Below are 21,360 nucleotides of genomic sequence, written 5' to 3'. Positions count from 1 at the left end.
TATGATGTTGCAGAGCAGTGGAAAACCAGGGTCGGTCTGTAGGAATCTCAGCCTAGGCAGTTTGAAGCCCTCTGGATCTCTATTTCCTATCCCTTACCTCTGAAAAAGAGACTTAATTTTGCTCACACTGAAACGATGGAGTATATCGGTATCCAAGGTAGTGGAAGGGTGTGAGGATTTGGGGTGTTGAGAGAAGGGGCATCCCTATGACCCCTATGACTCTGATGTCTTCTCCACAGAAGGACCTCCTTGCTGCGTTTGACAGTGGAGACCAGAAGGTGTTCTTCGATTTGTGGGAGGGGCACATTCCCAGTTCCATCCGGGCTGGCGACTCCCTCGCCCAGAAGTTGGAATTCTACCTACACATCCATTTTGCCATCTATCTTCTGAAACACTCCACGGGGAGACCTGTAGGTTCACCTTATGGCGTGGGTTGGTCCAAATGGTGTGTTAAAGGAGAATGTTAGCTATTATGTTTTGCAAATAAGGATTAATTTAGTTTTGTGGCCATTTTATCATATTGCCTCTAAGGAATAGGTGTCTTACATCCTGATGAATGATTTTCTATCTCATTCCCAGCAGTTTATTTTCTAATTTGCATGGAAAGTTAATCACTTCTGTAATGAAAGCTACATCATTTTCCTGAATACCTCAAGACATGTATGTCTAAGAGAATACATGTTTAGACCACGTTTTCGACCATATATTAGAAGATAAATTTAAGCTTAAACAGTGGAAAAATGGTATCCCCGTCTGTGAAAGTTCACTTGAGTGATAAGTTGAATTTAGCTTCTGCAGTCTTTTCCTGCAGGTGTGGGACTGGAGCTGTGACGGGGAGAGAGGGGAGCAGCCACAAACTGCTCTGCGGGTGAACCTTGGGGCACGGAGGGAATGACAAAGGGGAGCAGGCCAGGCTGACATCAGACCACGTACAAGGCTTCTCCACGCCTTGCCTGCTGCCCCCAAGACCTGTGTTAACTTATTAAATGTCAGGGGGCCACGGGAAGGCCCAGTGGTAGAGGGAGCAGCTTTCCAGCACATTGTGGGAGCCATTCTTGGAAGGCTGTTCCTTAAGATAGGACTCCTGTGGGTGCCATTGTGGGAGACTTTTCATTTTCTTTGTATTTATTTTTATTTTCTAATTTTTCCATTTTTCTGTAAGATAAAAAGATCAATAAATTTTTTACATCCGGTGGGCTTCACGGTGTAGGTGAAGTGAGATGCACTGATGAGAATTGGCCTGTGTATGAGGCCGTGAGGGACGTAACAGGCGAGGCCAGGGTGGACCTTCTCGTTGAGGCCCAGGAGGAGATGGAAACCCTGGGGTGGGTACCTGACTTGCCTGGGATTACACCTGGAAGCAGTGAAGCAGGCAAGATCACCTCTTAGTTAGCCTAATAAAGGAAAGGAATAATGATATGGAAAACTTCCGTTTCTAAAAACTATTCACCTTTAAGTGCTCTCTTCGGCAGCACATATACTAAAAAAAAAAAAAAAAAATTGGAACGACACAGAGGAGATTAGCATGGCCCCTGCACAAGGATGACATGCAAATTCGTGAAGCATTCCATGTTAAAAACAATAACTGTTCACCCTTAAAAACCTCTCGTAAGGAAATCACAGGAATGCAGACAAATAGTTACTTCTGATATCTGAACTATGAAAACAATGTACATATCTAATAATGGGGGAATTGGTTAAATAAATTATGATAGACCCACAAGATGAGGTTTTGTCCTCCTATTAAGAATGATGTTTATGAAGAATTTTAAGGATATGAGAAAATGGTAACTATAGATTGAAAAGGCAGCATTTGAACTGTGTGTATCATATATCTAGTTCTCTGATATTCCTGACAGTTTCACGAAGGGGCGAAATAGGGGTGATGTTAGGATGACTGGTGACAGCACGCAGGCTGGGCCAGACGGGGAGGATGCCAGCGACGTGGCTGGAACTGAAGGAGCCTCGGAGAGAGGACAGGTGAACAAGTGAGCCGGCGTCAAGCAGGAGATCTCAAACGAGCATCCTCCCTTCCTCGCAGGACAAAGAGGAAATGGATGAAAGGATTTCTTACTTCAAAACCTACCTGGAGACCAAAGGGGCAGTGCTGAGCCAGACCACGGAGTTTCTCCCTTTCTATGCCCTGCCTTTTGTTCCCAATCCCATGGTACACCCCTCATTTAAAGAGCTTTTCCAGGTAAGTGACCACCCCCGAATCTTGTCTCAGATCCTGGGCAGCATGGCAGTTTCACCTTGTATACACTGGTGGTTTCTGAATGATGCTGTAAAAAGGCTAAAATTTGCTTATGTTATGTTGTATTTTAAAAGAATGTACAGGTAATTTGCTTTAACAAACTTTTCTTGTGCTATAAAATGTGCTTTTTTGTTGTTGCACCAAGACTTGTTAACCCAGACTGACAAAATATTTTAAAATATACTAACCTCTTAAATCATTCTGTGTATACTTCTGCAGTATTGAAACAATAACTTATTCAATTACAATGAAAATTAGTAGCCGGAAAAAAAACTAGGCTACTTTACACAATCACTGGCCATGTATATTTTGATATGTGTTAAAATTCTCACTTGCTCGGTATATATTTGGTTACTTGATTGTGTACTATATTACCATCAGACTATTTGCCTATAGATCTTTTAATTGTTATACTTCAACTTGTTGACATTTTAGAATAATATTTGTGAGTAAGATTTACCTATTAAGGTAATTTTTGTTGACTTACTAAAATTAATATGTCCCACTGAGAGGTTTATTGAAAAGTATTTAGAGACAAATATTTTGATATAACTAGATACTTTTTCTAAAGCTCTCACACTGTTTCCAAGAATTTGTATGGTGCTTACTCCCCTGCCATTGAACAATGGATGCAGCTCTTCCAAGCTCAGTACATTTCAGCTCCTGCTATAATTCAGTAAAACAGATTTCATTACTCCTGAATAGCAGCTGCTAAACTGAAGGTCAGGTAGTTGACTGAGCTCATCAAAGCCCAATTGTTGTATAGTAGCACAGTTGAATTCTGTGCTTGTTCTTTTGGTCAGTCCAAATTTAGTTTTACTGTCTTCTCCTAGAAGGTTGAAAATATAAAACGGTTAGAAAGTTGTGAAACTTCTCACAGTCAAGGCTTCTGTTTATGAGAATTATGACATGGCAGTGTGGCTACAGCTTAGATCACGATGAGGAGGAGCTGGCAGCGTCGGGGAAGGGTCCCTCCAAGGCCTCAGCAGGTCTGATGTTCCAAGGCAGAGGTCAGGTTCTTCTTCAGAGTTCAGGAGTTTAGAGACCATCAGTGTTCATGGAGAGTCATTTTATTCCATTTTTTTTCCTTTTTCTACTCTCTATTTTTTTTTTTTTTTTTTTTTTTTGAGGTACGTGGGCCTCTCACTGTTGTGGCTTCTCCTGTTGCAGAGCACAGGCTCCGGACGCACAGGCTCAGCGGCCATGGCTCACGGGCCCAGCCGCTCCACAGCACATGGGATCTTCCCAGACCGGGGCACAAACCTGTGTCCCCTGCACTGGCAGGCGGACTCTCAACCACTGCGCCACCAGGGAAGCCCTACTCTCTAAATATATTCTTTCAGTGGTCATCACAGATACTTCAGTGTACATAATAAAATCTAAAGTTAATGTCTTTATTCTCTTCCTGACCATTATAAGGACCTTAGAATGCATTAACCTCATTTATCTCCTTCCCAACTTATGTGCTATTATTATCAAATATTTTAGTTATATACTTTAACCCCACAAATTTGAAATTTTTATTATTTTATGCAGTCAGTATGTGTATAGATTTACCTTTTGGTTTACCAGTATGTTTGCTTACCACTCCATCTTGCGCTGAGGACCTTCCATCTGGGATCATTTTCTCCTCTACCTTAAGTACATTCCTTTAAAATCTCCTTTAGTTGAGGATCCCTTCTTTCACTTCTTGTCTGTCTGAAAACATCTTTATTGCTTTCTCAGATAGGATTAAAATAGTAGGTTTACAGTTCTGTTCTATTTTTTTTTTTTTTGGCCACGCGGCATGTGGGACCTTAATTCCCTGACCAGGGATCGAACCTGTGCCCCTTGCAGTGGGAGTGCGGAGTCTTAACCACTGGACTGCCAGGAAGTCCCAACAGTTATTTTCTTTTGGGACATTGAAGGTATTTTTATTTCGTCTCCTGGCTCCCACTGTTGCAATTTTGAAGTTGACTGTCAGTCTAATTGCTGTTCCTTTCTACGTGGTCTGTCTTTTTTCTCTGGCCTTTAAGATTGTATAATTTCACTGTAGTGTGTCTAGGGATACCCAAATATTTTATTTTGTTCTGTTTTTTAAGATGTCTTCGTTTACATTGGCCAATCTAGCAGTCCTTTCCTGAGATTCTTTTCTATATGGTTGAGCACAGAGAGCCTTGAGCTGGAGCACACTATTAGTTTCCTGCAGCTACTATAACAAAGGACCACAGACCGGGTGGTTTAAAACAGAAATTTATTGTCTCACAGTTTAGGAGGCCAGAAGTCTGAAATCAGGGTATTGGCAGGGGCATGCTCTTTAAGAAGTTTCTAGGGGAAGATCCTTCCTTGCCTTTTCCAGCTTCCGGTAGCCTCAGGTGTCTATTGCCTTGTGGTTGCATAATTCCAGATCTCTGCTCTGTCTTTACGTGGCCATCTTCTCTCTGTGTCTGTGTCTAAATTCCCTTCTTCTTATAAAGACAGCAGTCATATTGGATTAAGAGTTTACACTAATAGCTAATTCCATCTGCAATGTCCCCGTTCCCCTGGCCTCACATTCTGAGGAGATTAGGGCTTCAACATGTCTTTTTAGGGGACACAGTTCAACCCACAACAGACACATTAGAAATGAAGTCATCATGCTGTGTCGGGAAATTACAAAATCTTTAAAAAATATCAGACTTTTCTGCTTTTCTGGCAGTATTTTTTCTGCCAGACAACAAAGGGTTGTTCTGCCAGACAAAGGGTCAGACAACGCACTGGATAGACTTGATGGGGTGGGGTGGGAGGCGTGGATGAGGATTAGAGCTGGGGGGAGAAATGGGGAAGGATGGGCAGATCTGGGGGAGGTGGGGCAGGATCTCAGAGGTAAGTGGACATGAATTTTTAGTGACAGAGCTTCTTTTTAGTGGAACTTCTTGGTTTAGGTGGTGGATATTTTTGTCTGAAGACTCAGAAAAATTGTCCTGAGAGAGGTCATTGCTTGTGACACTTATTCTTTTACTACGTGAGTCATTGTTTTTTCCTTCTCAGTGAGCATTATTTGAGATAAATAATTTATTTTTAAGGAACAAATCAAACTAGATGTATGTCATAATGCTGGACATGATGGAGTATTTGAGACAGATAACAGCTTCTTTCTGTTTTTCTTGTCTGGATGAGGTTTATGGAAATGAGTCTCCTTCTGGAGACTCTCAGTAAGACTCTTAGAGATAATTGTGTATTCCTGCCAGTGCCACGTTGGCCTAAACCGTACTGCATTCTTTTTGCTATTCAACATAATAAGGTTACTTATCATGCTTGTGTTTAAATCACATGAAAAATTCAAATCATGTACAGGGTTATTTTTTGTCTGTATATGAAAGTACTCTCTTCTTTCCTCCTGCTGTGGGCTCTCGAATCTTCTATAAGTGAATTGGTGAAATGTCCTAAAACATGTTTTTTACAGCATCACACCACTGGCAAGACATCTTGCTTCTGATTTCAGTAACTGTGGCGGAGTTATTTAACCCTAAAGGCCACAACTTGACAATGTTTGTTGGCATTTAATGATCTAGTGCTTTTCTTTTTTTTCCTTGTTTTTTTTTTTTTCCTTTCCTTCAGGATCCTTGGACTCCAGAATTAAAGTTGAAGTTGGAAAAGTTTCTGGCTTTCATTTTTAAAGCCAGTAACACGCCGAAGCTTTTAACATTATATGTATCCTTTTGAAGCATATGGAGGCCACCTGTGGTGTTAGAGCAGCTCACTGGCCCAGATGTCCTCAAATAGGGATAGTTGTGGTGGTGCTGCTTTCATACTTAAGAGTGAATTAAGCGTTAATGGGAGCGTGTGCCAACCAGTCCGCGGCCTGTTAGGAACCAGGCTGCACAGCAGGAGGTGAGTGGCGGGCGAGTGAGCGAAGCTTTATCGCCGCTCGCCGTCGCTCGCATCACCACCCGAACCATCGCCCTCACCATCCGTGGAAAAATTGTCTTCCACGAAACTGTCCCTGCCGCCAAAATGGTTGGGGACCGCTGCTGTAAAGGATTGACTTCTATGACGTTGGGTCTCTGAGACGTAGCGAGGGTCCTATTTTCATGTCATGTGCCGAGAAGCTGTCTGAGTAGGAAAAAAAAAATGTCTGTATTCCTGAAAAATAACTCTTTGGAAGAATTGTCCTTCGCAGAAGATCAGCTAGTCACTTTTAAGGCCTTGAGGCCATGGCGTATGGACAAGTCAATATAACTTGTCACTCAAATTAGGACTTTTAAAAAACAACTTTATTGGGACTTCCTTGGTGGGCCAGTGGTTAAGACTCCGTGCTCCCAATTCAGGGGACCCGGGTTCGATCCCTGGTCAGGGAACTAGATCCCACATGCCGCAACTAAAAATCCCTAGTGCCACAACTAAGACCCGGCACAGCCAAATAAATAAATAAATGTGTAAAAAATAAATAAATAAAAAACAACTTTGCTGAGGTATAATTTACACACTACGAAATTTACCCATGGTAAGTGCATTATTTAATGATTTTTAGCAAATGGATAGAGTTGTGCAGCCATCACCACAATCCAATTTAAATAGGGACACTTTTGAGAGTAAAAAGGGAACACTGACCAGAGGACCAGGCAGCAGGTGTAAATGGAGCTTGTCCAGGGAAGAATGTCACGTATCGCCCCGCCCGTGGGAGGCTGATTTCCCAAAGCTCGTGGGTCTCTAAGGACGTTCATCTCCTTTTATTCTGAACAAGAATGTATCAAAAGTTATTTCATAACAATAATATAGCATTTTGAATTGTAAAGTTGGTGTCTGTTTTGTTTAATTTAATAAAGCATTTAGGCCACTGTGCTGCATAATACCTTCTGCTTCCATTCTAACTCCAAAGCACTGGACTCTCTTTTCCTAATTGAACTCTTTGAATTGAAATCCCTGGGGTTTCATGGCATGTTTCTCCTGCTTCAGCTTCCTGAGCCTCCAGTGGCTCCCTGTGGCCTGTACTCAAGTCCTCAGCCTCGCCTTGAGACCGCCCACCATCGGGCTGAGTACAGCTCTCCTCTCTGCTTTTATATCCTTTAAGGTTTTGTTCCAATACTACCCTCTGCCCACATACCATTATGTTTGCATACCCAATTATTTTCCCTCTTAGAGTTCCATATAAAAGGACAGTTTTCCGTGAAATTAGGACTTTTCCAACTTGGTTTATGATTACTTTAATACACTTTTAAAAAGCGTTTCTCCTTAAAAAGGTAATGGGAATTATGTAAAGATTCTAAAAGAAATTTTTTACATAGTAAATCATATTAGTTATATTAATAATAGCACCCATTTCATTGGAATAATATGAGGATTGAGTTAATACATGAAAAACTTGCTTAAAACAGCCCAACACATGGAAGCTCTTGTGTTACTGACTGTTAGCTGTTAGTATTATAGTTTGCAAATAGTTGTTACCTCTTATCCTGTTCAACATGCTTTGAAGCAAATACACTGAAGTCTAGCAGGTAACTGTAAACATTATTCCTTTGTTTTCCTTGTTATGTGGAAATATTTGGAGTTCAGTTCAACGCATATATTAGGTTGAATATTGTGCTAGGAATTAGGGACACAAAGAAAAGGCTAAGACATAGTTGTCTCGGGCAAGTTGGAGTTTTGAACAGTAAAATGGGAGTCTGTGAGGCAGACAGAATGAGGGACAGGAGTTCCAGGTAGAGGGAACAGCTCGTGCAAAAGCCCTGAGCCTGTATGTTTGGGAAACTATGAAGCATTCAGTATTGCTGGAGCAGAAGGGTTGAGAGAGAGAGTCAGAGAGTAGGCAGGCCCAGGGCACGAAGGTTCATATGAGGTCCTGTGAGTAATGAGGAGCCTATGAACCATTTTAAGAAGAATAATAACATGGTTATGTTTACATTTCTAAACAAACAAACAAACAAAAACACTCTTTTTATTCCTGATGATAAAATTGATCATATTCCTTATAGAAAATTTGGAAAGCCCAGAAATGCATTTGTCTACATACATACACCCCAAAGTATGTAATGTTTACAATAAATGAGGATAGACAGCTATATGTATGTGTATTTTAAAATATTTTTTATCAAATGAAGAGAGAATTTCCTCATATCGTTAAATATTCTTCAAAAATAGGTTGTCTCCTCAAAGTTTAAACATAGAAATTACCTACGTCCCAGCAGTTCCACTCCTAGCTGTATACTCAAGAGAAATGAGAACATATGTCTACACAGCAACTTGTACATGAATGTTCACAGCAGCATTATTTGAAATAGCTAAGAAGTGCCAACAGCCCAGATGTCCATCAACTGACGAATGGATAAACCAAATGTGGTCTGTCCATATAACGGAATATTATGTGACAATAAAAGTGAGTGAATTACTGATCTGTGCTACAACATGGATGAATCTTGAAAGCATGATGCCAAATGAAAGAAGCCAGACCCAAAAGGCTGCATATTGTATGATTCCATTTCTATGAAGGGGCCAGAGGGGGCAAATCTACAGAGAGAGTAGACAGTGGTTGCCTAGGGCTGGGGAGGGTGGTGACTGCTGACGGGCACAGGGTTTCCTTTTTGGGGGATGAAAATGTTCCACAGCCGATTGTAGTGGTGGTTGCACAACTCAGTGAATGTACTGAAAACCACTGAAATGTACACTTTGAATGGGTGAATTATATAATATGTGAATTACATCTCAATAAAGCTGTTACCAGAAAAATTAAGAAAACCCAGGGACTTCCCTGGTGGCACAGTGGTTAAGAATCCGTCTGCCAATGCAGGGGACACGGGTTCGAGCCCTGGTCCGGGAAGATCCCACGTGCCGCGGAGCAACTAATCCCATGCACCACAACTACTGAGCCTGCGCTCTAGAGCCCGCGAGCCACAACTATTGAAACCCACATGCCACAGCTACTGAAGCCCGCACACCTAGAGCCCGGGCTCCGCAACAAGAGAAGCCACCGCAATGAGAAGCCCGTGCACCGCAACCAAGGGTAGCCCCTGCTCGCCGCAACTACAGAAAGCCCGCGTGCAGCGACAAAGACCCAACACAGCCATAAATAAATAAATAAATAAATATTTAAATTAAGAAAACCCAAATAAAACAGGTAAATACCTTGCCATCAGACATGCAGCCAGATGTGTGGAAGCTGAGATTTAAACCCAGGAGGCAGCCTGGTGCCAGAGTCTGTGGTTGTAGTTACCGCGCCATGCTCTTCATCCCATTCTCAATTTCCTTAGGCTAATGCTTTAGCACTGAAGTTACAGCGTTAAAGCGTATGAATTCAGATTTGCACTTTTAGTCAAATATTTTGGTAACTGTGGGGAAGGTTTTTGAAGGGGGAAGGAGGCCAGTTAGGGGCTGTTGGACTCACAGAGTGGTTCTTGAGGTGCATAGAGGAGGATTTATCTGAGTCATGAGTCACCCAAGAATCGAGAAGTCAGTAACTGTCTTAGTTATTTATAGTAATGTTAAGAAGCGCCCTTCCCTGTCCTGAGATTTCTTTTTTACCACACTGGGGCTCTTTCTCAGATTGGCCAACACAATGTGAGATACCCTGAGTTCTGCCTCCTGAATTCTGTTTTCCTAAACTTCTTTCATCCCAGAAGGAGAATGGACAAAGCAGCAAAGGTAAATCATCTAGATGAAAAATTTTAAATCACAACTTTGCCAACTCGAGTTTTAAGTAATGAAATGGAGAGAATCCCGCGGACTTGGCAAATGAAGGCTTTAAAAATCTAAATATTTATGAAGTGCTTTGTAGTCCTTTTTATCTGCATTCCTCAAGACCCACTTTTCAGGGTGGCTGGTATGGTTAGCTTTGTCTTGTATGTCAGATAACTAAGACACGGAGAAACGATGAGAATCCAAGCAAGTGCCAGAGGGACATAAGTGCAGCAGCACAGTTAGAAGACGCAGTACAGCATGGGTTGGGAAAGAGTTACTTCAGTACCTTTCACTTTTACCGTAAACTACTTTAACAGGGTCTTATCTCTGCAGCAATATGGAGTTCTCGTTCTTACAAATCATTTCCATTTTTTGCATTCAAAGTAGGAATTCCAGTCTTACACCTTTAGCATAACATGATGGTTTTCCAAGATTAGTAATTTTTACCAGACCTGTTCATTTTCCAGAAAGGTGAGAAAAATTTTAGTTAAGATGAAATTGGTGGCCACAGTTGGGGTTCTTTGCCGGAGTTTTGTCTTTGATACAACATTATGAAAACTGCTTAAATTATTCTGTTGGAAAGGGTTATATGATGTGCTTCATGCCTTTGATAAGTATTGAGGGCATAATCCTCAATTCCCAGCAGGTGGAGTTTTACTACGTGAAATAACACATTTGCCCTTTTCACAGCAGTCACCTTAGAGAGGATTGCAAAACTTCCTGCCATTGTTTTTCTCTTTCCTTTTAGAGAGTTAAAGTTTTCTAAAGAAAAGAAGCATTAGTAACTTATTTAGCTCTTGGTGTACCAGGGAACTGAGTGATGAGCAGGCCTGCAGGTTTGATTCCCACGCGTGCTTCAGTAGCTTCAGGTGGGAAGCGCTTGGGTGTTGCTTCTTGCCCTCGGTGGCCTCGCGGGCCTCCAGCCCAGCGGTTCTAATTGTGCCGCTGGTTCTGCAGCTGGGCCTCCCCTCCTGGTACTCAGAGGGACCTGCGTGGAGGAGCGGCAGGTCACAGGACTCATGCCCTCGGTCCGGGCCTGAACACAGAGGAGCAGTGGGGACCGCTCCGAGGGTCACAGGCTGCAGCCTCGAGCTCCCGGAGGTGGCGTTGCCCCCAGTATGGTTACACGGAGGACGCGTACCCGGGGTCTCTCTCTGCGGCTGCCCAGGCCTGCTCCCTCCTGGGTTAGTGCAGCTCCGGGCCTTGGCCAGGGTGGGTCCAGGCCGGTTGTCTCCCGTTCAGCACAGCTGGAGCCCCTCAGTTGGGACAGGCGCTGCAACCCCCAGAAATGCTTCTTTGCCTCACTACTTCTCTTCCTCTTGCTGCCCAGCAAGCCGCCTCAGACTCAGTGGCATAAAACAACCATGTCCATTTATTATTCTTATTGCTATCATCTTTTGTGATCTGGGAGTTGTGGCTCAGTCAGTTTTCCCTCGGGGTGTCTCCCGGGTGTAGACGGAGCCGGGTAGAGCCGTCTCCAAGGCTTCCACATGCACAGGTCTGGTGGCTGATGCTGGCTGTTGGCTGAACTCTCAGCAGAGGCCCTGGACTAGAACGCCCACGTGGACTCTTCATGTGGCCTGAGCCCTCAGGGCCTGGTGGCCGGGTTCCCACCAAGGGTGAATGTCCCCAGAGGGGGCTGGATGGAAGCTGTGTCACCTTTTCTAACCCAGTCTCTGAAGTAACTCAGTGTTGTTTCTGGTGGTGTGTTCTATTCATTAGAAGCAAATTCCTAAAGCCAGCCCACATTCAAAGGAAGGAGACTTAACATTCCACCTCTTGATGGGAAGGAACTGTCAAAGACCCTGCATTCATATTTTAAAACCACCACCCAACCTGCGTCCTTTGGGTCCCAGAGAACTGCCTTAATTCTTTTTTTTTCTTTTTTTAATTAATTTAATTAATTTATTTTTGGCTGCATTGGAACTTCGTTGCTGCGCATGGGCTTTCTCTAGTTGTGGCGAGCGGGGGCTACTCTTCACTCTGGTGCGCGGGCTTCTCATTGCGGTGGATTCTCTTGTTGCGGAGCACGGGCTCTAGTCTCGCGGGCTTCATTGCTCCGTGGCATGTGGGATCTTCCCGGACCAGGGCTCGAACCCTTGTCCCCTGCATTGGCAGGTGGATTCTTAACCACTGCACCACCAGGGAAGCCCAGTTCTTGGCTGAGTCTGATTAGTCCTTGTTCAGAGTCGGTCTTTGGACTCCTAGGCATTGGGGACAGGAAGGTGGTGAGAAACTTCTCCTGGATTCCCGAGTTTCTGCCACCTCCTGTTACCCAGCATTCCCTGCAGTTTGGGGGGATAGCTTCTTGCCAGCAACCAGTTATGTCTCTGATAAGTGGCCCAATTTTGCAGATGAAATAAACATGCGTGGGGGAGTGCAAGTAGAAGAGACTGTATTTTTCTACAGACCTTTCATTTGGTATTTCAGCAAGGAGAACAGGTTTTTCGAGCCTTCTTTAAGTTTGATTTTAATTGAGTTTTCTGAGGATAGCTAAGCAGGATGTCTGTGGAATTGAGTCTGGAAGGCACAATGTGTGTCTGTGGCAGAATAACCCCCAAATGCAGTATTGCCATGGAGATGAGAGATTAGCACCGCAGGGCACTTGTACCAGGGACTCCGGCCCAGGCCCAGTGTCACCATAGCTAGTTGTCACCACTGTGTCTTCTGTGCCTTGTGGTCATTGCTAAGGCTGCAGTGACCACAAGGCACAGACAAGCCCCCAATTCAATTCTAGTCCCAGGTGTTGTTTTTTATTTTTATTTCTTTTTAAAAAAATTTATCTATTTTTGGCTGCGTTGGGTCTTTGTTGCCGTGCGCAGGCTTTCTCTAGTTGCGGCGAGCGGGGGCTCCTCTTCGTTGCGGTGCGCGGCTTCTCATTGCAGTGGCTTCTCCTGTTGCGGAGCACAGGCTGTAGGCGCGCGGGCTTCAATAGTTGTGGCTCACGGGCTCTAGAGCTCAGGCTCAGCAGTTGTAGCGCATGGGCTTAGTTGCTCCCTGGCATGTGGGATCTTCCGGGACCAGGGCTCGAACCCATGTCCCCTGCACTGGCAGGAGGATTCTTAACCACTGCGCCACCAGGGAAGCTCAGGTGTTGTTTTTTAAATGGAATGGTTGGATAATATCATTATGTGTCTTGATAGGAAGGTTTCATGGGCAGAGTGAGATTTCCAGAAGCTTTTGAAGAAGGTGAGAAAAGTGCTTGGAGTGGAAAAGTCTCTCAGAAGGAATTATATTAAAAATGGCATTAAGAATAAAAACTTAGGTTGGCAATATAGCATATTGGATTATTATTTTCACCTAGCCATCTAAAAAGGATACAGAAATAGTATCTTTTAGCATTTCTGGCATTATGCATTTGGCCCCTTCAGACAATGGGCAACTGATCATTTTCCTAGAGTTCAGAGCTATTATTTTTGAAATAGATGACCTATATTCCCAGTTATAAGCCTTAACTTTCTTCTTCCGGTATTTGTGGATTAGCAGAATATCAAAGAGCCGATTTATATCTAAATACAAAGAAAAATTGTTTGATATTATAAAAATAGAGTGATTGGTTTTAGTTTTTTACATTAGGTTAGAAAAAAAACCCATATTTTAAAATGTATCATCTTGAGCAGCCAAGATGTCTCTAAAACCAAATCTCATCTTTTTATTTTAATTAATTAATTAATTTTTGGCTGCGTTGGGTCTTTGTTGCTGCACTCAGGCTTTCTCTAGTTGCGGCGAGCGGGGACTACTCTTCATTGCGGTGCGCAGGCTTTTCACTGCGGTGGCTTCTCTTGTTGTGGAGCATGGGCTCTAGGCGCATGGGCTTCAGCAGTTGTAGCTCGCAGGCTCTAGAGTGCAGGCTCAGTAGTTGTGGCGCATGGGCTTAGCTGCTCCGCGGCATGTGGGATCTTCCGGACCAGGGCTTGAACCCGTGTCCCCTGCATTGGCAGGTGGATTCTTAACCACTGCCCCACCAGGGAAGCCCCTCATCTACTCTTAAAAAAAAAAAAGCATCTAAATGAAGTAGAAATGTCAACAAGGGAAAGCTTGACTGCTTTATTGTAGGATCACTTTTGTTATTGATTCATTTCATGCTCGAATTATAGGAAATATAGAAAATTATATAATACAGGAAATTATAGGAAATATAAGGTCACTCTTTGTGACCTTAACTGGCATTCTTTTGGTTGTATATATCTTTTAAAGCTTGGGATGCAATTCTTTGGACTTTTGCACAAATTATGTCAGTGGCTTTGAAATATAAAGAGTCTCAATAAATTTTGCTGGCATGATTACGACAGTTTCATTCAAATAATATGGACCAAGACATCTCCATTAAAAGTTGAGATCTTGCATGGCAAGGCATCTTAGCTTAGTTGTCCTTGTCTCATAAAACTTTTTTTGTTACTGAGTCCAAGCTCGCTTTGCTCGCCACATGACAGGCCAATGAATTGGAGACAAGGTCTTGAGGCAAGGCAGACCGGTGTCTCTGAAAAACCATCTTATCTGGGTCTGGATGCCAGTTTCATTTATAGAATCACAGAGGGAGAGGTGGTGAGGAAGTAAAGTAAAAGGGCCATCAGTCTTGCAAAGCATCTTCTGGAATGATCAGACTCGGTGAGGGGATGTGTTAGTTTCTCTTTCTTGCAGCCATCCACAGGCGGGCAGGGTTCCCTGAGGCAGGCCATTATGTATGTTTATAATAACAAAAGCAATGAAAAGCAAAGGTTAAAGTCTAAGAAACCGATCGGAACATGGAGTCTGATTTAGCTCTTCCCTGTCACAATTTGACAGGGAAAAAAAGAGTCAAAGTTCTCTTTAATGCTCAAAAATAAAGTTGATATTTTGAGCTGTAACCCAAATAGCTTACAGTAATGGTCAGGTCCTGTTTGTAGCCAGTTAAGGTGTCTGCAAGGTGATATCTCTGGATAGCAGGCTCTTTTTGCTAAATGGTGTATTTGAAAGGGTTATGAATGTTTCAGCCCAGTTGCCTACTTCTCTCTTTCCCATAGGCTGCTGGCAGTTAAGGCTCTTTTGCCTCAGGTTACCATACTTTGAAACTGTCATAAATTCCAATTCTGGGTTCCCAAGGCAAAAGTTCCACAAATAGTCCCTCATACAATGAGTTTATGAGGGGAAGAGTTTTTTGCTACAGTCCCCTTTTGAGAGGGACTACTTTGATGACATTAACACTGATAATTTGACCCAGCTAATGGGATTTGGTATTTCATTCATCTGCCACTTGGTACACGTTGAGAAAAATGTCACAGATACTCTTTAATATTTATTCCCATAAAATGGGACTATGAATAATCTAAAATTTTCATCCTTGGAAGTTCTTGTTTATGTAATTTTGAGTCTGGGATGTATGAAAAAGCTTAAATGATACTTAGTGTAGGAGGAAGGTAGTGACTCCTTCCCAGTATTATATTAGGAGAAGGTTGATAAATGATTTCTAGGAATGTTCTCCAGAGGTTCAAGTACTGGATGTAGATTTGTGTCAGATGACTTTTTAAAGTTATCTTTCAATACTGAGATTTGATGGGTATTAAATAATAATAATAATAATTCATTATGTGATATTTTGGATTTTAGTAGTTAAAATATTTTACTTCTGCACATCAACTATTGTGACACATAAAAGTTTTTGAAATACAGTTTGAATGTGGGTGATCCTCATAGCTGTTTAGGACACAAATTAGGAGGAAAACATAATTTAGGACAGTGTTTCTCAAACTTGTGGTCTGTGTCAGAGCCGGGAGTTTGTTGACAGCATAGATACTCAGCCCCTACCCAATATCCACAAAATCAGAGTCTCTGAAGGTAAAGCTTGATCATCTTTATTTTTGGATGATTCTGATATATTTCAAAGTTTGCATACCACTGCTTTAGGACGTAACCTTTCTGCCACTTTTTCAAGTTATCTACTTGCATAGAAATATATTTAGAAAATCTTTGACCCCTTTCCATGAAAGGCAGTAATAATAATAGCTGCCATGTATGGGCAGCTGCTATGGGCCAGCAGTGTGCTTGGCACTTTGAGTGTATGTGTTCTTTAATCCTCACGATAACCCTTCAAGATCATTATCATTTTCCCCATTTTATAGGTTAAGAAATGAGAAGCAGAGACATTAAGTGTCTTGCCCCAGGTTACCCAGCAAGAAATTGGTAGGGTAGAGATTTGAACCCAGGTCCTTAACTGAATTATAGTTGATTTACAATATTATATTAGTTTCAGGTATACAACATAAGTGATTCAATATTTTTATAGATTATACTCCATTAAAGTTATTGTAAAATAATGGCTATATTTGGTCTTTGTAATTTTAAAGGCTCTCTCTGTATACATGAAATGTGTTCTAAAATGAAGACTTTAAGTATTATACAGTGCCTGGATCGGGACAATAGTAAGTTAACGTGGGTTTGGGGGCAGCAACACGTCCTTCCATCCAAAACATAGCCTTCCAGGAAAGGGAAAAAAGTAGGATAGGGCCAATGAGTACTGACACCAAAGAAGATTTGCATAGTCGAGCTGTGCCCAGGGTGGCTTGGCCATCAAGTGCTGCCATGGGGTACGGGGACAGGGTGGGGGGGATTCCAAGAAGACAACCCTAGAACCTTCCAAGGCTGCCGCTCTAAGACTTATGCTTCATCGAACTGGCAGAATGAACACCTGGAATCTTACCAAATTCTAGATTTGAGTTTTCTCAGCACCTGTCAAGCAGCCCTAACCTTTACTTAAAATGAAGGACTTCCTTGTGGTTATGAGTTATCCCCCAGACAACCTCACGGGGCACAAACAGAAAAAAACTCAGTTTTGGTTCAACCATTTTGTGAGCTGATTCTAGAAAGAAACATTGAGTTTGTTTCTTGTACATAGAGAGAGGAACTAAAAGAAGTTGCATGGGGTTCAGACAAGGAAATAGATTTTGTTAGGAAAGCCAGTGATGACTCAGTTGAACTACCGGGGATAAGAAATGAAAAAAATCAGTGGTTACAAAGCACTTTGTAATTAAAAGTGGCACGAGACAGAAGTGTAAAACACAAATACGAGTGGCAAGCTCATTGTTATAGTAAAATATTCTGACAGTAGGCATGGTATTCCCTTGAGAAGAATATAATTATTTTTTATTTTGTAGGAGTCTTTTAAATTGTTGCTTTTTTGTTTTGTTTTAATATAAATATATATTGTCTTCCTAGAAACGTTGCAGCAGCTCCACCGGCAGCTGGTAGAAGCTGAGCGTAGGTCAATGACGTACTTGAAACGGTACAATAAGATCCAGGCGGACTACCACAATCTTATCGGAGTCACAGCAGAGCTGGTGGATTCTCTGGAGGCCACAGTCAGTGGCAAGATGGTAAGGAAGGTCCCCCATTGTTCATGTGTCTTTTTTGAGATAAAGATGTGTCAAGACACACCTGTTGACAAAATAGAAGGCATGTACATAGAAAATTCAGGGACTTCCTTGGCGGTCCGGTGATTAAGACACCGCTCTTCCACTGCAGGGGGCACGGGTTCGATCCCTGGTCGGGGAACTAAGATCCCGCATGCCGCACAGCGAGGCCAAAAAATAGAAAAAAGAAAGAAAGAAAGAAAATTCAAACAGTACAGAAATAAATAAAAAGAAAGTGTGTGTTTTCCTTTTGCCTTCCCTCCTCTTAAAACGTAACTGCCATCATCCTGGTGTGCTTCCTACAGCCAGGGTCGACGTGACGCCAGGTGTAGCATGCGGGCCACAGATGGGCACGTGAGCTCTTACAACTGGAGTGTGCAAGCAGAGGCCTGCAGACCACCAGGCAGGGGTTGGAAGGGCCTCCACTATCAAAACAGGGAGAGATGGGGTTGGGGGGAACACTGGAATCTTAACTAGCTTGTTCTTCATGTAAAAGAAATACGTGCTCTTGGTAAAAGATTGAAACAATTCAGAGGAGTATATAGTTAGGAGCAAAAGGCCCCTTCCACACACAATTCCTAAGTCTCATTTTCTTACTGACATTCAAGATTAACACTTTCTTGTGTATTATTTCAGAACACTTCTATGCGTGTGCATGTGTGTGCACGTGTGTGCGTGTGCATACGGTATGCACATACTTGGGATCTTGTGACCCATTACTCTTCTCAAACTTGCTATTTCACTTTCAATATATCTTGGAGATCTTTCCACATGACCACACACCTACTTCATTCTTTTTGATGCTTGTACATTATTATTCCACTGCAAGGGTGAACCGTAATTCATCAGATCTCTGATGAGGAACATTTAGATTTTTTTGTTTGCTATAACAAAAACTGTTATAATGAACATCTTTGTATATACTGTATACCTTTGAATATAGGTAAGATAAGAGCCTAAGAATGGAATTGCTAGGTCAAAGGTCATGGGCATTAAAATTTTGAGAGATGTTTTGCCAAATTATTTCTACAAAGATTTCAACAATGTGTACCCACCCCCCACCCCCAGTAGCGTATTTCTCCACACACTTGCCAACCCTGGACATGATTATACGTTGAAATTTTTGCCAGTTTGGTAAGTAAAACTCGGTATTCTGAATGTTTCAATTTACATTTCTTTAATTATGTATGAGGCTGAATATATTTTCATATGTTTTTTGGCCATTTATATATTTGTCTTTTAGTCAACTGTTTATTCATGTCCTTTTCTCACTCACTTGTTTTAAGCAAGAGAGTGACAGAATCAGATTTCCTTGTTAAAGGGATGGGTCTGGTATCAGTTCCGGTATCAGCCAAAAGAGGAAACAGTTTCAGGAGCAAGAGGTTGATCCAAAGTCTCAAAAATCACAGAAAACTCTAGAAGTCCAGACTGAAAAGTGTCCAATGTTTCTGACACTTAGAAGGTCACTGGTGACCTTTGCCATGAGTTTCCTTGGGGTGATTCAGATGGGGCTCGACTGTGGTGTGTTGAAAGGTACAGGGAAGGGGAGGAAGCAGATGTTGGCAGTTCTTTCAAGGACCTTGGCTATGAAGGAAGAACACTGAGAGGGTGGTTGATAGATGAGGGCCTAGGGAGGAGAAAGGGGAAGGTATTTTTAAAATATTAAATATATTTGGACATGTTTCTAGGTTGTAGGGAAGGAACAGGTTTACAAGGAAAGGTTAAATATACGGGATGAAAAAGGAATGATTAAATTTTGATACTGTGGGAATTCAGAGGAAATGGGCTCAGGATAATGTAGGAGGTGCAGCCTTGACATGGGGCCCTTCTTTGTCTGAGTCACTTATAGCTGAGTGTCGAGGGATGACCAGAGACATCTGGCATAGAGGGGCAGTCCTTCTGGTGCCGAAGCAGACCAGATGTTTCAGGGGGACAGACAGGAGGACCATAGGGAGACAAAAGGGTCTAGCCCAGCATTCTGGCTCTTTCCAACTCACCAACCAGTTGAGTTGTCTTCCTCTTGTGGAGACGAATGAGTGAGGGGTAGGAAGAGAGCCAGTTACATTACCATATGGAAGTTCAGCACATGGAACCATGAGGCTGGGGAAAAGGAGCTTCCCTCTCACAATCAGGCACAGGAAAAAGTCTGGAAGGGGGTAAAATTGTTAAGAGTAGTAGCCTCCAGGGATTGGCTTGTGGGGTGGGGCTGGGGAGAGGTTGTGTTACCTTTTAAATGAGCACATGTTACCCCTATAGAAAGAAAAGGCATAAGATGAAAAGAAAACGTTTCAGAGATGACCACCTTAGATGCTGGATGTCCGTCCTGAATCATGGTAGCTAATGAGAGAGGGATGAGAGATGCTGAAGGAAGAGGCCATGATGCAGTGGCATTGATGCAGCAGTAGCCCAGCCTCCTGTTGTCTAGCGCTGGAGGGTGTATACAGTGTCTCCGTCACTCATTCAGTAAGCGTTTACTGAGCCATCTGTCCTCTGCTAGGCTCTCCCTAGAGCTCATTTACCCCCCTCCCCGTGACGCAGAGCCGACAGGTCAGGAAAGCAGGCGGCAGAGCCGTTGGTTTTCTCGAGTCCACTGCTTGAGCCCAGATCTTCAGATTTTCAGTCCGGCTTTCTTTCCACCACATTATGGCCACCCAGTGACTTTGTTGCTTGAATTAACAAAAAATGGTTGAAAATCGGTTTATTTTATGGGAAATCCCTGGCGGTCCAGTGGTCAGGACTCTGCCGTTTCACTGCTGAGGGCACGGGTTCAATCCCTGGTCAGGGAACTGAGATCCCACAAGCCGCCCTGTGCAGCCAAAAGAAAAAAGAAAAGTCAGTTTATTCTACATGACAGCAGGAGTACGTTAAGTGGAGTCCTGTAACTTAAAGTATGCTATCCCGTGACCACACCAGTAGTGTGTTAGTTTTTGCGTCAGGCTCAGTGCTTCAACTCCCTGGGGCTGCGATGTTAAAGCAAAAGCTCACCTTTGTGCCCTCGGACAGGCTGTTGAGAGTCAGCTCCGACACTGGCTAGGGCGCCTCTCACGGCTCCGGGGATGTCTCACCCCTTTCACCCGCCGTCCATCCTCTGTCCTCCGGCAGATCACCCCCGAGTACCTGCAGAGCGTCTGCGTCCGCCTCTTCAGCAACCAGATGCGGCAGAGCCTGGCGCGCAGCGTGGACTTCACGAGGCCCGGCACGGTGAGGCTCTGCGCCCGGGTCTGCCCCCAGGTGTCAAAATCCCGTAACTTTAAAAAATGGGAGAACAGGAGAAAATAACACATTCGGAGTCTGCATCTCAGCGGGCTTCGGAGGTCTGTGCGTTCCCAGAAGGAAGAGTGGGTTTGGGCCGCTGGGAGGCGGCCCCCTGGGGGGGGGGGCGGGGGCGGGGAAGGCGCGTTTGTCTCTTCCAGGCGGAGCTGCTTGTTGGGTCCCAGGGCCGCTAATGGCAGTAAGGCAGTAGGAAACGAAGGAAACCTCGTCCTGTTTGAAAAATCACTGCCGTGTTGGGGTTGTGCGGTGTCAGACGGGCTTTCCTTTTATCTTTTTAAACTTTATACTTAGAATCATTGCAAATGTACAGAAAAGCTGCAAAAACTGCCCGAAGGACACTTGTATACCCTTTACCCATATTCACCACCTGCTAGCGTTTTGCTCATTTGTTTGTTTACTTTCTCTCCACACACACTCATACACACACAATATGTTTTCTGAACCATCTGAGGATAAATTACATATGTTTATGGCCCTTTGCTCCTAAAACTGGAGTGCAGGGTGCATTTCTTAACAGCAGTGTTCTCTTATATAACCATGTGATGGTCAACTTCAGTAAAGTTAATATCGAGGCAGTATTTTTACCTGACTAACCTACAGTGCACGTCCCAGTTTTGCCAGCGGAGCCATTAACGTCCTCTACAGCAGCCCTTCCCCGTGCCCGGAGTGTGGGCTCAGGTGTTACGTTGATTTGTCGTGTCTCTTTAGCCTCCTTTCAGCTTCAACACTCCCCCCCCACCCCACCCCTGTCTTTCTTTCTTTGACTTTCATGACATCGACATTTAAAAAGAAGACAGTCCTTCCCCTTCTTTAAAA

The 21,360-nt window shown here is 43.3% G+C and overlaps 1 protein-coding gene and 1 non-coding gene across 2 annotated transcripts in view; both read left to right on the top strand.

Annotated features, from left to right (window-relative positions):
- ARMC9 (armadillo repeat containing 9) overlaps positions 1–21,360 on the top strand; it is a 142,113-nt gene that overhangs the window by 12,619 nt on the left and 108,134 nt on the right. The window contains 6 exon segments of the mRNA XM_060106995.1: positions 240–410; positions 2,042–2,197; positions 5,834–5,926; positions 9,826–9,850; positions 17,078–17,235; positions 20,374–20,472. Coding sequence (XP_059962978.1) covers positions 240–410; positions 2,042–2,197; positions 5,834–5,926; positions 9,826–9,850; positions 17,078–17,235; positions 20,374–20,472 — 702 coding nt within the window.
- On the top strand, positions 1,475–1,577 carry LOC132495584 (U6 spliceosomal RNA). The gene has a single exon (XR_009533310.1). It is a non-coding gene; the product is annotated as a U6 spliceosomal RNA (small nuclear RNA).

Source organism: Mesoplodon densirostris, chromosome 8 (genome assembly GCF_025265405.1).
Source record: "Mesoplodon densirostris isolate mMesDen1 chromosome 8, mMesDen1 primary haplotype, whole genome shotgun sequence".
Taxonomy (NCBI): domain Eukaryota; kingdom Metazoa; phylum Chordata; class Mammalia; order Artiodactyla; family Ziphiidae; genus Mesoplodon; species Mesoplodon densirostris.
Note: the sequence above shows the minus strand (reverse complement) of the source record. Positions and strands in the feature narration are given on the sequence as shown.